This window comes from Calliphora vicina, chromosome 1, assembly GCF_958450345.1.
Source record: "Calliphora vicina chromosome 1, idCalVici1.1, whole genome shotgun sequence".
NCBI lineage: Eukaryota > Metazoa > Arthropoda > Insecta > Diptera > Calliphoridae > Calliphora > Calliphora vicina.
The window spans coordinates 9,749,084-9,766,454 of record NC_088780.1 but is presented as its reverse complement, the minus strand read 5'-3'; the positions used below and the strand labels follow the sequence as shown (position 1 = coordinate 9,766,454).

The following is a 17,371-nucleotide window of genomic DNA, read 5'->3' as shown; positions in this document are numbered from 1 at the left end:
CGAATAAACATCAACTGAGTGCCTTAAAGTGTGCTGTGTTTTTCAAATGAATTCGTGTACATTTTAAAATGTGTCTGTATTTCTGCGAATTTGTAAACGTGTATAAAAAAACATTGTGTGACTATTTAATTCTGTTGTTGTACATTTTAAATAAATTAAGAGTTGTTACAATTTTCAAACTACTAAACAGCTTTTATTTGCAATCAGAAGTATCCGGTTTATTTAAAGGAAATAAACCAACGTTTTGAAAAGGTTAAAACGTAACAGTATATAAGGCCGAATTTTTTTTTCATACAAACAATTTTTTTATTATAAAGTTTTTTTTTCACAAATTAATTTTTAAAAATTTATTTTTTTTAAACTAAAAACTAATTTGGCCATACAATTTTTTCCTACATTTGTTTACCTAAAAATATTTAAAATTTTTATTTTGAAGAATAATTTGGTGAAGGGTATATAAGATTCGATACAGCCGAATATAGCTCTGTTACTTGTTATACCCTTCACCTTCTTAAGAAGGATATATATTCCGTTTGTAATTTCTACATTTTTCTGGATCCTTATAGATAGCGGAGTCGATTAAGCCATGTCCGTCTGTCCGTCTGTTGAAATCAATTTTCCGAAGCCCCCAAATACGATACATATACGATTCATACATCAATATCTCCGGCTCGGTTGCTATTTTAAAATCGAGAAAATGGGTCCACAAATAGCTGAGATATAAGATAAAAACCAGGACAACCTAGATTTTTGACCTATATCTGGATTACTAAGTCATTAATATAGACAATATGGATACCTAATGATAGACATTTCAATGACCTTTGCAACGACGTATATAGGACCATAGTAAGTTGGACCTACAATGGGTCAAAATCGGAAAATAAAATTTTTAACCCGAATTTTTTTTTAAAAAAAAATTTTTAAATTTAAAAAAAAAATTAAATTTAAAAAACAATTCAAAAAAAAATTTTTTTCCAAAAAATGAAAAAAAAATAAATTTTGTTTACCTAAAAATATTTAAAATTTTATAAGATTCGGTACAGCTAGGGTTTTTATCACGGGAATTTCCGGGAATTTTGCCAATTTTTCACTACCCGATTCTCGGGATTTTTAGTCGGGAGTTAAAAGCTGAAGTCAAATATATTTCCGCCTAGACATTTCATCAGGTTTGGAAACAAGAAATATTCACTCGGGACTAAATCCGGAGAATTGGAAGAGGCAGCATTTAGTAGCCAAATTCAGGGATTTTTGTCATGGAAACTGCACATGTGTGTACCCTTTTGTGCACCCGATTGTGAGCAAAAGCGCCAGCCATCTTGCGCAAATTTAAACCACTGAGTTATGTGAGATACCTATGGCTTCCACAATCTCTCGCACTTTAATTCTCCGATCGGCCAACACCATATAGTAATTTTTTCAATTGTTTCGGGTGTAGAGATCTCAGCTGGACGTCCATAACGTTCGACATCTTCCGTGCTTGTACGGCCACAACGAAATTCAGTAAACCACATTTTTACCATTTAAATTGATGGTTCAGAGGTCACATAGTATTAATCAGCTTAGACTTTATTTGCGTGATGTATTTTTTCCTTAAAAACTAATGCTTAATGAGCAGACGAAATTCACTTTTTTCAAATATCTCCTCAAGTCACGAGGGAGCCTGCTATCAATGGCTGTAAAACAGAAACTAAATGACGCAGCTTGTTTCCCCTTCAGTTAAAAGCTGGGAAATTAAAAAAGTCGGGAATTTATTGACCCACCCCTCTTTGGTTTACGTGGTAGTTCACTACGTGCGAACAATCAAGTAGAGTTTATCAGGATTGCCGCATAATCAACATATAACTGCTCAATGAGTACTCCGGGGGAACATTTGTATGGGGGCTAGGTGAAATCATGGACCGATATTGCCCATTTCCCACAAACAACCGAATCGTATCACAGCTTTACAAGATATAAACTTACATACTGTATCGAATTATGTTACTTTTCAAAAATCGTGAATTAAATCACGAGTTTTTCAAAATTAGAAAAATTAAAAAGGGAAATGTGAAAATGGCTCCATAAATAATAAAGTCTGAAGACCCAAAGTCAAAAAATGGTATTTTTTTATAAATCTTTCATGGAAAATATGAATGGTTTTCTAATTGGTTCCTTTTTATTTGAAATTGATTTTCCCGAAGAATAAATACAATTTTTTTCAATCTCCCTTTTTTTACCCCACACCTTTCAAAGCAATTGCAATTCAAAAACTGATCAATAAACAATGAATGTTGCACATATGAACAATAAAAAAAAGAAAATAAATGAATGACTGAATGAATGAAATTGTTATTATTGGTAGTTGGTAGTTGGAGAAAATAAATGGCTTCAGTGCCTCTGATGGCAATCAAGTGTAAACGTAGCAAATATAAAAATAAAAAATACAGAAAACAATCATGAAAATTATTTAGTGGAAAAATATGGCAAATAAAAATGGTAGAATATTTTGCATTTATAACAAATGGGGAATTTAACAATTAAACAGAAGTAATAGTGAAATTGAGACCAAAAAAAAACAGGTATGCAAAACCAAACAATTAAAGGCAAATATTTTGAAAATTAATAGTAATTTTAACAACATCCCCTCTTTTTTATAGTATTTTGATTTTATATAGAAAACTTTTGGGATTTCATTAAACATTTTTGTTTAATTTTGTTTATAAATATTTATATTAATTACAATTCACACTCCCCTTTTTACTCAATATTAAAAAGTGGGGGTATATTGATTTTGTCATTCCGTTTGTAACACATCCAAATATTTGTATATGTAATACATATTCTGGGTCCTCATAACATTCTAAGACGATCTAGCTATGTCTGTCCGTTTATCTGACCGCCTGTCTGTCTGTTGAAAACACGATAGGGCCCAAAGGAAATTACCTAACTGGCTGAAATTTTCCACAAATCCTCTTTGCAGATAAGGTTTGTGTGGTATATTCACCTAGCCCCCATACAAATGTGCCCTCGGAATATGATGCAATCCTGATAAAATTTTGCACAAATTAAATCCGCGGCTTTTTGAATTTCCCGGCAAATAACAGAAAAGGCAACATTGCTCTTGTCAACAGGCATCTGTCAGTTGACTCCAGTACAAATTCGAATAAGCTGAGTCATTTAGTATATATTTGACAGCTATTGACTTGAGGAGAAATTGTAAAAAAGTGAATTTCGTCTGCTCATTAAGCATTATTTTGTTTCGAAATAAAACCATCACTCAAACCAAGGCTAAGCTTGATAAATACAATGGGAACTCAGCACCATCAATTTAAATGGTAAAAAAGTGGTGTTCTGAATTTCGTTGTGGCTGTACAAGCACGGAAGGTGCCGAAACAATTTAAAACAAGTAACAGAGCTATATTCGGCTGTGCCGAATCTTATATACCCTTCACCAAATTATAATTCAAAATAAAAATTTTAAATATTTTTAGAAACACAAAATTTGTTTTTCCAAAGTCGTTTTTTAATTTTTTTGAAAAATAAATTTTTCGGATTTTTGTTTAAATTAAAATTTTTTGAAAAATAAATTTTTTTAATTGTTTTTTAAATTTAAAATTTTTTTTGGTTTTTTAATTTTTTTTTTGGCGAATTTAGCAAAAAATTTTTGTATGTATTTTTTTTAATTTTTTTGAAAAATAAATTTTTCGAAATTTTTTTGAAATTTCAATTTTTTTTTTAAATTTAATTTTTTTTTTTGGTGAAACAACTTTTGGTTTTTTTTGGCGATTTTAGCAAAAAAAAAATTTTGGATGAATTTTTTTTAATTTTTTTGAAAAATAAATTTTTCGAAATTTTTTTTTAAATTTCAATTTTTTTTTTAAATTTAAAATTTTTTTTGTTTTTTAATATTTGGCGAAAAACAACTTTTGGTAAAAAAAAAAATTCGGTTTAAAAAATATTTTTTCCGATTTTGACCCATTGCAGGTCCAACTTACTATGGTCTTGTATACGTCGTTGCAAAGGTCTTTGAAATATCTATCATTAGATATCCATATTGTCTATATTAATGACTTAGTAATCCAGATATAGGTCAAAAATCGAGGTTGTCGTGGTTTTTTCCTGGACCGATTTTCTCGATTTTAAATAGCAACCGAGACGGAAGAATTCCAGAATTCGTGTATGTAAGTTATTTGGGAGCTCCGGAAAGTTGATTTCAACAGACAGACAGACGGACGGACATGGCTTAATCGACTCCGAAGATATTGATGTATGAATCGTGTATGTAAGTTATTTGGGAGCTTCGGAAAGTTGATTTCAACAGACAGACAGACAGACGGACGGACATGGCTTAATCGACTCCGCTATCTATAAGGATCCAGAATATATATACTTTATAGGGTCGGAAAACTATATTGTGGAAATAACAAACGAAATGACAAACTTATATCGCCTTCCTGAGAAGGGTATAAAAATCACTTATGGTGTTGTTGGCTGATCGGAGATTGAAAGTGCTAGAGATTGTGGAAGCCATATGGACCCTATGGGGTCCATAGATAAATACATATACTATATCGGAAACTCTCCTGTCACAAACCTAACTCAGTTGTCAAAAACCTAAATGGTGAGAATGTAATTATTATTTTGTGATTATTTTGAGTAACTTTCCTGTCAAGAGTTTCCGATCTATCTGTATTTATCTATAGTTCGGACCACAACCGATTCAAGTCCCCCTAGAAGGCCAAAACTACATACTGATGGTGGGTATTTAAGATTCGTTACAGCCGAATATAACTCTTACTTGTTTCAAGTTGATTTCATGCAAAATATTTTTAAGGATTCTATTTTTTTAAACTTGTAAAATGTTTTTACTTTTCACCCCCTTTAACCATAATGCCTGAGTGAAAAAGTGAAAACTATAGGATTAGCTAACAAGATACACACGTCTCTGAACTTTTAAATGACCCAATGAAAGCGTAATGAAGGTAAATGGTAAACAGACACTAGTACCAGTAGAATTTACCCCAAAAAAAGCCCAAAGAACATTTGCTTTAAACCACCCTAAAATTTGTCTTAAACAATATTTAAGTTTTACACCTGATTAGCTAAAAACCTTTGAACTTAAACTGTTACTAAAATGTGTAAAATTACCATACACCAAAACAAAACCACAAAAAATTTATTTTTCAAATTTAAACAAAAGAATTTAAAAAAAAAAACATTAAAGTAAATGATTATTTAGTTTGGGATTCCTCGGAAATTTTTAAATTATGAATTTCCTCTAAAATACTGGATGTCTCATTATTTTGAAGATCATTAGCAGAATTTGTTTCAGCATTAGATGTAGCTGCCTGTTCCAATTCCTTTTGGCTTTTTGAAGATTTCCTAGATTTCTTTAGCTTGAACACCGAATTCCAATAGCTGGATAAAGAGGATTTTAAATTGGCTTTTGAAACTGAGGCCGTCATTTCCTTGTTACTCCCAGCCATATTATTAGAATTAGCTAAATTTTTAAAAATATTTTATGAAAATTCATTTACATTCTTTACCAAATAAATATAACAAAATCCTACACTCATAATGGCCATATGATAATTTAAAACGTTTGTATTCCAATGATGTATGAATCAAATCCATTTGTGTAGGATTTTGTTGAATTGAATTAACTTTAAAACCTTTTTCAAATTCTATATGTGAAGTAGCGCCCTCCAAACATTCCTCCTGTTCGGTTTTCTTTTTCATGGGCAAACGAAAGAATCTTTTAAGGGAATTGGTTTTCAATTTACTTTCAGCTTCAATTTCAGTTGAGTTTTGAAAATCTAGCTGCTGCCTGCAGTCACCTTCGGCCAAGGGTATGTCCTGTAAAGTGGTAATCTTACGCAATTCTCCCATTTCCGGGGATGAGGGCATTTCTTTTAAGGCTTTTAGTTCTTGGCTGGTTAAAGTTTCTGACATTTCTTAGTTATTTTAATTTAATTCTTTATATTTTACAAGATTATTTTATAAGTATTGAAAAATATTGTTTAAGAAAAATATTTTTTTTGTTTTGTATTTTTTTTTATTTCAATTTATTTTGATTGACTTGTAATGTCAGGATTTTGGGACAAATTTGAAAGAAATTTCAAGGCAATTGCAGAAATAGAAAAATACAGCAGGGGAAATTTTATTCAATGCATTAAATCAAATCAAATCGATCGGAATGGAATTCTTTTTCACAAAAAATCTCTTTATAACAAAAAAAATGGTTTAAAAAAACTCTTTTTCAATACATTAGATTAAAGAATCTCACAATTATTTTAGTTAATTTAAAATACAAAATACTTAAACTCTTATTTATTTTCTTCTAAAGTTTATAGCTTAAAAACCAAAACTTTTACAGCCACCTAGGTAAAATTCTCACACATGATTTCTATTAAATTCATGTTAGTACTCTCTCTAAAGGCCTCTCTTTATATGTGGATTTATATAAGGAAAAGGCCGGACATTTAAGGAAATACAATAAACCATACAATATTTATCACGCACAAGCACAATTTATAAACAAACACTTGTTGTTTACCTTTACTAACAGCTGATTTCTTCATACTACTCAAAACAAAACAGCTGATTAATATTTATAAACAACTCTGCAGTAATAAACTAACGGTACATACATAAATAACACCCACCACCCCATACAAACACTTGTTGATGGCAAAACAACAACAACAAAAACCAACTCACAGGCAAATGTAAACAAAAACAAAAAACAGCTGACCTATACAAAAGCTGACTAATCTATAAACAGAGCAGGCGCCAAATGAGCACACAACAAACAGTTAATAAATAAATCAAGAAAACAACTGTTGCTCTTTGTTTTGTTTTGACGGGAAAATAATATTGATTTTTTTCCCCCAAACATCCATGATAACAAAATGGTGGTGTTATACATTACAACACAGGGTTGTATATGTAAAGTATACATAATTTAGTGAAAAACCAAAGGCTGCAGGATTAAGTTAACGGGGGCGGTAGTTAAACTAAAATATTTATAAAAACTAAGCAAATAAATATTCAAACTAACAGAAAAGCTACAATAAAAGAAACAGGTTGGACTTTTTTTTATTATTTTTCTCTAATTTCTTTTAATTTCATAAATTTATATTTATAGTTAAAACTGATTTTACCTTATTTTTGTTTTGTTAACAGCTGTTCTATGCGCATCTGCTAGTAAATAGTTATACATACTTTGAAAATAAACAGATACATTTTTTCATTTGGAAAAAAATTAACAAACCAATTGTAGTTGAAATTTTATTTGTGTGGTGCTGTTTTTAGCAAAAATCCGTAAAAAATTGCAAATTTATTAAAGAAATTTACAAATTTTGAGGTAAATTTTCAAAGATTCTAAAAGATTATTAAGCTTGGTTTAAAATTTATATAAAATTTTAAAGAATTGCATGAAATTTGTTTAAAATTAAAGAAAAAGAAAGTTTGAAAATTTTATATTTGGCGTTATATAAGTAAATGTTTAAAGGAATTTGATAATATTTGAAGTATTGTTAAAGAAAATGTTATAATTTTATAAAATTATCCTTATTTTATTTTAATTTGTATTAATTTCCATTTCTTATTCGTTTTAGAATGGCAAGTCCATTGGAAGGAGCTTTGGTAATTCAAAGGATGTGTCTGATATAATGACCGATAGTTTTAAGACGCAGCTTGTCAATATGGGTACTCGTGCTCAAGCCTGTAAGTATTTTGTTTTGAAATCATAAATTATATTTATTTTTTTAAATATGGAGGACAATGAATTGAGTTACTTTTTTTTTACTGCAAGGATTTTAGTAATTTTTAAGTAGAAGAATGTCTGACAGAATCCCAATTTATATTGGACACAAATTCACCTCCAAAACATAATAACACAAGAGGAACGTTAAGTTATAGTTCATTTATGTGATGTGTAGAAATGAAAAAGAACACCATATTATATATCAACAGAAAGGAAATTATACATTTTTTTTAAATTAGCGATTTTATAGAATTTTATTTCTTTGGTGAAATAAGCAATTAGGGGTTTCATGATTAAATTAGCGTTTTTATGAAAATAGCTACTTTTGGAAATCCATATTCTGGTATAGTTATTATTGTTAAACTTTCTATTTATGTGAAGTTTAAAATTTTGGTGAAATTGGCGATTTTTTGTTAACCGTTTTTTTTTTTTTGTTAAATTAGCGATTTTATATGTTTTCTCTAAAATTACCATTTTTGGAGAACAATTTTTATAATATTAGCGTTTTATGGCAAATTTTCTATTTTATTTGTTTGGCGTTTTATTCTGAACTTAACGATTTTTCGTTTTTTTCTAAATTACCGTTTTTTGAGAAATTGGTAATTTTTTCAAATATTTTTTTTTTCAAATTTGGAATTTTGTGTGAAATTAGCGCTTTTTGTAATCTTTGCGATTTTAATGAAAATAACTATTTTATTGAGATACTAACGATTTTGTGATTTTTTTTGGAAAATAGCGATTTTATAGCAATTTTCGTTTTTTTGCGAAACTCTTTTTTTTTGTAAAAAATGTAAATTTTATTGTAAATTTAATTTTTTTTAGAAATTGGCGATATTTTGAAGTTATAGTTTTCTTAATTGAATCGTTTATTTCAAAAACCAGTCAAGCAACATATTAGTGATTTTGAGTAAATAAGTGAAAACTTCCTAGCAACCTAAAAACTACTTTTACAAAATTTAAATTTGTTCCAATGAAAGTTTTTTCTATATTATTTAAATGAAAAATGAAAATGAAAAAAAAATTCGGGTTAAAAAATATTTTTTTCCGATTTTGACCCATTGTATGTCCAACTTACTATGGCCCTATATACGTCGTTGCAAAGGTCTTTGAAATATCTATCATTAGATATCCATATTGTCTATATTAATGACTTAGTAATCCAGATATAGGTCAAAAATAGGTAAAAAATCGAGGTTGTCCTAGTTTTTTCCTTATATCTCAGCCATTTGTGGACCGATTTTAAATATCGACCGAGCCGGAAGAATTTCGGAGATATTGATGTATGAAGCGTGTATGTAAGTTATTTGGGGGCTTCGGAAAGTTGATTTCAACACACAGACGGACATGGCTATATCGATTCCGTTATCTATAACGATCCAGAATAAATATACTTTGTGGGGTTGCAAATGAAAAATGTGGAAATTGCAAACGGAATGACAAACTTATATATACCCTTGTCACTCATGGTGAAGGGTATAATAATATAAAGTTTGCACTTGACTGGTTTCTGAAATATTCCAATATTATTAGTAAAATGACAAATGCACTTTTTATATGCAAATATTTGTTTTGAAATGACTATTCGTCATCACACACTTGTTCTACAGTGAATTCGGCTTCCGCTGTAGACCATTGAAAAATATTCCTATAAAATTCTACATATCCAACCATGTAGAGCCTGTAAATGTATTATTTTATTCAAATTTATTGAGACCTACAACATTTATGAAAAAAAAAATAGATTAGGGCCTAATAATACATAAGCCGAAACCAGTCGAGCGCTGTCACTTGACTTCTTTCTGCACTAAACTCGTATTTCTAACGCTTTGCTTCATCATAATAAGGAGCATTATCTAATTTTGTTTGCATTAAACAATGCATTTACCTTTACAAAAAGTAGTCATCCAATAACTAAATTTTTCATTTTTTGTTGCTTGAATGGTTTTTGAAATAAACGATTCAATTATAAGAAATTGTATGTTTTTCCCTGCATTTATAATTTTTTCCATAATTTAGTGATTTCCTGTGAAATTATCAGCCAAATTATGAGCAAAAATTCCGCAGGAATTTTTCCCCTTTTCTCATTTTTCCTATTGAAATTCAATGGGAAAAAATTCCCGGGGAACAAACTCCCGCGGAGTATTTTATTCATAATTGGGCTGTATGTAATTTATATCATTGTTTTAAAAAAATGTATTTAAAAAAAAAACAGTATTAGAGCTATATTCGGCTTTGCCGATTCATATATACACTTGATCAAATTATACTTCAAACATACAAATTTTAAATATTTTTAGGTAAACAAATTAAATTTTTTTTTATTTTTTCAAAACTTTTTTTTAAATTTAAAAAAAAAATTAAATTTATTAAAAATTTATAAAAAAAAATGTTCCCGATTTTGACCTATTGTAGGTGCAACTACATCGTTGCAATAGACTTCGAAATATCTATCATTAGATATCCATATTGTCTATATTAATGACTTAGTAATCCAGAAATATATAGATAAACAAGTAAGAGTGCTATATTCGGCCGTGCCGAATCTTATATACCCTTCACCAAATTATACTTCAAAATTTTAAATATTTTTAGGTAAACAAAATTTAACTTTTTTTCCAGTTGTTTTTTGAATTTTTTGGAAAAAAAATTTTTTCGATTGTTATTTTAATTTTTTTTTTTTTAAATTTAAAAAAATTTTTTTTTTTAAATTTTAAAATTTTTTTTTTTTTAAATTTTAAAATTTTTTTTTTTTAAATTTTAAAAAATTTTTTTTTTTAAAATTTTAAAATTTTTTTTTTTTTTAAATTTTAAAAATTTTTTTTTTGTTTTTTAAATTTTTTTTTAAAAAAAAAAAAATTCGGGTTCAAAATTTTTTTCCCGATTTTGACCCATTGTAGGTCCAACTTACTATGGTCTTATATACGTCGTTGCAAATGTCTTTGAAATATCTATCATTAGATATCCATATTGTCTATATTAATGTCTTAGTAATCCAGATATAGGTAAAAAAATAGGTCAAAAATCGAGGTTGTCTTGGTTTTTTCCTCATATCTCAGCCATTTGTGGACCGATTTTGCTGATTTTAAATAGCAAAATTCTCGAAAGCATGTCTGACAGAATTATTGAAGATTTGGATCCCGAAGATATCTGGGGTCTTCAGAAAACTGATTTCAACAGACAGACAGACAGACAGACAGACAGACAGACAGACAGACAGACAGACAGACAGACAGACAGACAGACAGACAGACAGACAGACAGACAGACAGACAGACAGACAGACAGACAGACAGACAGACAGACAGACAGACAGACAGACAGACAGACAGACAGACAGACAGACAGACAGACAGACAGACAGACAGACAGACAGACAGACAGACAGACAGACAGACAGACAGACAGACAGACAGACAGACAGACAGACAGACAGACAGACAGACAGACAGACAGACAGACAGACAGACAGACAGACAGACAGACAGACAGACAGACAGACAGACAGACAGACAGACAGACAGACAGACAGACAGACAGACAGACAGACAGACAGACAGACAGACAGACAGACAGACAGACAGACAGACAGACAGACAGACAGACAGACAGACAGACAGACAGACAGACAGACAGACAGACAGACAGACAGACAGACAGACAGACAGACAGACAGACAGACAGACAGACAGACAGACAGACAGACAGACAGACAGACAGACAGACAGACAGACAGACAGACAGACAGACAGACAGACAGACAGACAGACAGACAGACAGACAGACAGACAGACAGACAGACAGACAGACAGACAGACAGACAGACAGACAGACAGACAGACAGACAGACAGACAGACAGACAGACAGACAGACAGACAGACAGACAGACAGACAGACAGACAGACAGACAGACAGACAGACAGACAGACAGACAGACAGACAGACAGACAGACAGACAGACAGACAGACAGACAGACAGACAGACAGACAGACAGACAGACAGACAGACAGACAGACAGACAGACAGACAGACAGACAGACAGACAGACAGACAGACAGACAGACAGACAGACAGACAGACAGACAGACAGACAGACAGACAGACAGACAGACAGACAGACAGACAGACAGACAGACAGACAGACAGACAGACAGACAGACAGACAGACAGACAGACAGACAGACAGACAGACAGACAGACAGACAGACAGACAGACAGACAGACAGACAGACAGACAGACAGACAGACAGACAGACAGACAGACAGACAGACAGACAGACAGACAGACAGACAGACAGACAGACAGACAGACAGACAGACAGACAGACAGACAGACAGACAGACAGACAGACAGACAGACAGACAGACAGACAGACAGACAGACAGACAGACAGACAGACAGACAGACAGACAGACAGACAGACAGACAGACAGACAGACAGACAGACAGACAGACAGACAGACAGACAGACAGACAGACAGACAGACAGACAGACAGACAGACAGACAGACAGACAGACAGACAGACAGACAGACAGACAGACAGACAGACAGACAGACAGACAGACAGACAGACAGACAGACAGACAGACAGACAGACAGACAGACAGACAGACAGACAGACAGACAGACAGACAGACAGACAGACAGACAGACAGACAGACAGACAGACAGACAGACAGACAGACAGACAGACAGACAGACAGACAGACAGACAGACAGACAGACAGACAGACAGACAGACAGACAGACAGACAGACAGACAGACAGACAGACAGACAGACAGACAGACAGACAGACAGACAGACAGACAGACAGACAGACAGACAGACAGACAAGACAGACAGACAGATAGATAGATGAGACAGACAGACAGACAGACAGACAGACAGACAGACAGACAGACAGACAGACAGACAGACAGACAGACAGACAGACAGACAGACAGACAGACAGACAGACAGACAGACAGACAGACAGACAGACAGACAGACAGACAGACAGACAGACAGACAGACAGAGACAGACAGACAGACAGACAGACAGACAGACAGACAGACAGACAGACAGACAGACAGACAGACAGACAGACAGACAGACAGACAGACAGACAGACAGACAGACAGACAGACAGACAGACAGACAGACAGACAGACAGACAGACAGACAGACAGACAGACAGACAGACAGACAGACAGACAGACAGACAGACAGACAGACAGACAGACAGACAGACAGACAGACAGACAGACAGACAGACAGACAGACAGACAGACAGACAGACAGACAGACAGACAGACAGACAGACAGACAGACAGACAGACAGACAGACAGACAGACAGACAGACAGACAGACAGACAGACAGACAGACAGACAGACAGACAGACAGACAGACAGACAGACAGACAGACAGACAGACAGACAGACAGACAGACAGACAGACAGACAGACAGACAGACAGACAGACAGACAGACAGACAGACAGACAGACAGACAGACAGACAGACAGACAGACAGACAGACAGACAGACAGACAGACAGACAGACAGACAGACAGACAGACAGACAGACAGACAGACAGACAGACAGACAGACAGACAGACAGACAGACAGACAGACAGACAGACAGACAGACAGACAGACAGACAGACAGACAGACAGACAGACAGACAGACAGACAGACAGACAGACAGACAGACAGACAGACAGACAGACAGACAGACAGACAGACAGACAGACAGACAGACAGACAGACAGACAGACAGACAGACAGACAGACAGACAGACAGACAGACAGACAGACAGACAGACAGACAGACAGACAGACAGACAGACAGACAGACAGACAGACAGACAGACAGACAGACAGACAGACAGACAGACAGACAGACAGACAGACAGACAGACAGACAGACAGACAGACAGACAGACAGACAGACAGACAGACAGACAGACAGACAGACAGACAGACAGACAGACAGACAGACAGACAGACAGACAGACAGACAGACAGACAGACAGACAGACAGACAGACAGACAGACAGACAGACAGACAGACAGACAGACAGACAGACAGACAGACAGACAGACAGACAGACAGACAGACAGACAGACAGACAGACAGACAGACAGACAGACAGACAGACAGACAGACAGACAGACATGGCTTAATCGACTCCGCTATCTATAAGGATCCAGAATATATATACTTTATAGGGTCGGAAATGAAAAATGTAGAAATTACAAACGGAATGACAAACTTATATATACCCTTCTCACGAAGGTGAAGGGTATAAAAATACGCCAAAAATCGAGGTTGTCCACAAATGGCTGAGATATAAGGAAAAAACTAGGACAACCTCGAATTTTTACCTATTTTTGTCCTATATATGGATTACTAAGTCATTAATATAGACAATATGGATATCTACTGATAGATATTTCAAATACCTTTGCAACGACCATTATAGGACCATAGTAAGTTGGACCTACAATGGGTCATAATCGAAAAATATATTTATTAATCTGAATTTTTTTTTTACCAAAAGTTTTTTTTCGCTAAATATTAAAAAAAATGGGAAAACAAAAAAAAATTTTTAAAATTTTAAAATTTAAAAAAAAAAAATTCCAAAAAATGAAAATAATGAATTTTGTTTACCTAAAAATATTTAAAATTTTTATATTGAAGTATAATTTGGTGAAGGGTATATCAGATTCGACGCAGCCGAATATAACTCTCTTACTTTTTATACCCTTCACCATAAGTGGCAAGGGTATATATAAGTTTGTCATTCCGTTTGTAATTTCCACATTTTTCATTTGCGACCCCATAAAGTATATATATTCTGGATCGTTATAGATAGCGGAATCGATATAGCCATGTCCGTCTGTGTGTTGAAATCAACTTTCCGAAGCCCCCAAATAACTTACATACACGATTCATACATCAATATATCCGAAATTATTCCGGCTCGTTCGCTATTTAAAATCCAGAAAATGGCTGAGATATAAGGAAAAACTAGGACAACCTCGATTTTTGACCAATTTTTGACTTATATCTGGATTACTAAGTCATTAATATAGGCAACCATAGTAAGTTGGACATACAATGGGTCAAAATCGGAAAAAAATATTTTTTAACCCGAATTTTTTTTTTCATCAAAAATTTTTTTTGTCATAAATTCTTTTTCCAAAGAAATTTAAAAAAAAAATTAAAAAACAATTTGGAAAAAAAACATTAAAAAAAAATTTTTGATTTTGTTTAAATAAAAATATTTAAAAAAAAAATATTTTTAAGTATTATTTGGTGAAGGGTATGGTATATAAGATTCGGCACAGCCGAATATAGCTCTCTTACTTATTTTATCTATATTTGGATTACTAAGTCATTAATATAGACAATATGGATTGATATCTAATGATAGATATTTCCGAGTCCATTGCAACGATGTATATAAGGCTATAGTAATTTGGACCTACAACTGTTCAAAATCGAGAAAAATATAGTTTAACACAATTTTTTTTAGTAAAAAAATTTTCACTAAAAAATTTTAAATTTTTTTAAAAAATTTTGAAAAAAATTATTTTTTAAAAAATTTTGAAAAAAATTATTTTTTCAAAATTTTTAGAAAAATAATTTTTTTTAAAAATTTTATAAAAAATTTTAAAACTATTTTGAAAAAAAAAATAATTTTGTTTACCTAAAAATATTTAAAATTTGTATTTTAAAGTATAATTTGGTGATGGCATAGCTGAATTTAGCTCTCTACTTGTTATACCCTTCACCATCGTGAGAAGGGTATATACATATGTATAAGTTAGTCATTCCGTTTGTAATTTCCACAATATAATTTTCCGACCCTATAAAGTATATATATTCTGAATCCTTATAGATGGCGGAGTCGATTAAGCCAGTCAGTCAGTCAGTGTCAGTCTATCCGTCTGTTTGTTGAAATCAATTTTCTGTAGATCCCCAGATATCTTCGGGATCCAAATCTTCAATAATTCTGTCAGACATGCTTTCGAGAAATGGCTGAGATATGAGGAAAAAACCAGGACCTCGATTTTTATTATTACTAAGTCATTAATATAGACAATCAGCCCAATTATGAATAAAAAATTCCGCGGGAGTTTGTTCCCCGGGAGTTTTTTCCCATTGAATTTTAATAGGAAAAATGAAAAAAGGGAAAAAACTCCCGGGGAATTCATATTCATAATTGGGCTGAATATCTATTTGAAAGAGCTTTGCAACGACGTATATAAGACCATTGTCTACAATGGGTCAAAATCGGAAAACATTTTTAAGCCGAATTTTTTTTTCACCAAAAAAAAAATTTAACAAAACATCTTTTTAAATTTAAAAAAAAAAATTTTAAATTTTAAAATTATAATTCGACACAGCCGAAAGCGTTTGATTATTTTAAAAATGGCTAAAATTTGCTAAATTAATCAAAATTAAATTTGAATTTTCAACATTGATTATTTAACCACATTTTGCGGATTTCTACTAGTGATAATTAATATAGAATATACAAATATCTGATCGATCTTAATTCTTAAAAGTATATCAGTTATATAAATGGCAATCAATTTTTCCATACACAGATAAAACAGATTCGTGATAGCAACCGAATTTGTTGCCAATAGAATGATTCAGTTGCACACATAGAATTTTTTAGTTCTAACAACAGAAAGTCAGTTGATAAAGAAGAATTTCAGTTGAGGCAGTCAAACTTTAGTTACCTCTTACAAAATATTGTAGCCACAACTGTAAAATTCAGTCACTAAGATAGAATCATTCGATTGGCAACAAATTCGGTTGCTATCACGAATCTGTTTTCTCTGTGTACACGCAGAGAAAAAATATAGTTGGGCATGGTTACTGTAACCATTTCAATATTGTTACAAGTTTTTTAACTATATTATAGTCACAGTAACCATTTACATGATTGTGGTAACCATAATATGGTTAACTTACGATTCACATGATTGTATCAACCATATATATGGTTACAGTAAACATATATGTATATGTTTGTGACAACCATTTATATGATTATAATCTGAGAACAACATATTATGATAAAATTATTCATCATAAATATGGTTGCCACAAACATATATATGTTTACTGTAACCATATATGTACACATCTGCTCAAAATAATAGATACACCTAATTGGAAAAAATTTAAATGGCGGTAACATTGAAAATTTCCTCGCAAGCGTTAAGAATACATCATATTATTAAAATTTCTATCTGGCAATGTCATGTCAGTCAAAAATCTGGCAACTATTTGCTTTCATGTTGATTTTTAAAAACGAATTTATTTGAATTACAAAAAATTATTTGCTCATAAAAATAGATACACATCAGTAATTTGTAATTTGTTTATATACAATTTTTTTTTTGTGCAATTTTTTGTTCCTATTTACGTGAAACAGTAAGTATAATTTAAATTTTAGCAACAATTTTATAAAAAATAGGACTCTTTTGAAGAAAATGGGACGAAATCATCATTGTACCGAAGATGAGAAAAAAATTGTTCAAACGATGAGAAATCAAGGAAAATCATTACGGGAAATAGCAAAGAGCATAGGTAGATCTTTACATTTTGTCCA

At 32.1% G+C, this 17,371-nt stretch overlaps 2 protein-coding genes across 2 annotated transcripts in view; one reads left to right on the top strand and one right to left on the bottom strand.

Moving 5' to 3' along the window:
* Positions 1–5,126: 5,126 nt before the first annotated feature.
* Positions 5,127–6,046, bottom strand: LOC135949418 (uncharacterized). Its single transcript, XM_065498968.1, has 2 exons — positions 5,655–6,046; positions 5,127–5,482 (listed from the first exon to the last, which is right to left on the bottom strand). The coding sequence occupies exons 1-2, from the start codon at positions 5,932–5,934 to the stop codon at positions 5,214–5,216; spliced, it is 549 nt and encodes a 182-aa protein (XP_065355040.1). The 5' UTR covers positions 5,935–6,046; the 3' UTR covers positions 5,127–5,213.
* A 1,222-nt stretch (positions 6,047–7,268) lies between these two features.
* unc79 (UNC-79 domain-containing protein) overlaps positions 7,269–17,371 on the top strand; it is a 50,825-nt gene continuing 40,722 nt past the window's right edge. The window contains exons 1-2 of the mRNA XM_065498957.1: positions 7,269–7,348; positions 7,602–7,710. Of these exons, the coding sequence (XP_065355029.1) occupies positions 7,656–7,710 (55 nt within the window). The 5' untranslated portion in view covers positions 7,269–7,348; positions 7,602–7,655. The remainder of the gene's footprint in view (positions 7,349–7,601; positions 7,711–17,371) is intronic.

Bases quoted from the DNA above. Each gene is read 5' to 3' on its own strand.
- LOC135949418 (XM_065498968.1), bottom strand. From the start codon at position 5,934: ATGTCAGAAACTTTAACCAGCCAAGAACTAAAAGCCTTAAAAGAAATG. The intron at 5,483-5,654 runs GTTTTAAAGTTA...TTAAAAATTTAG, and splicing joins ACATATAGAATTTGAAAAAG to CTAATTCTAATAATATGGCT.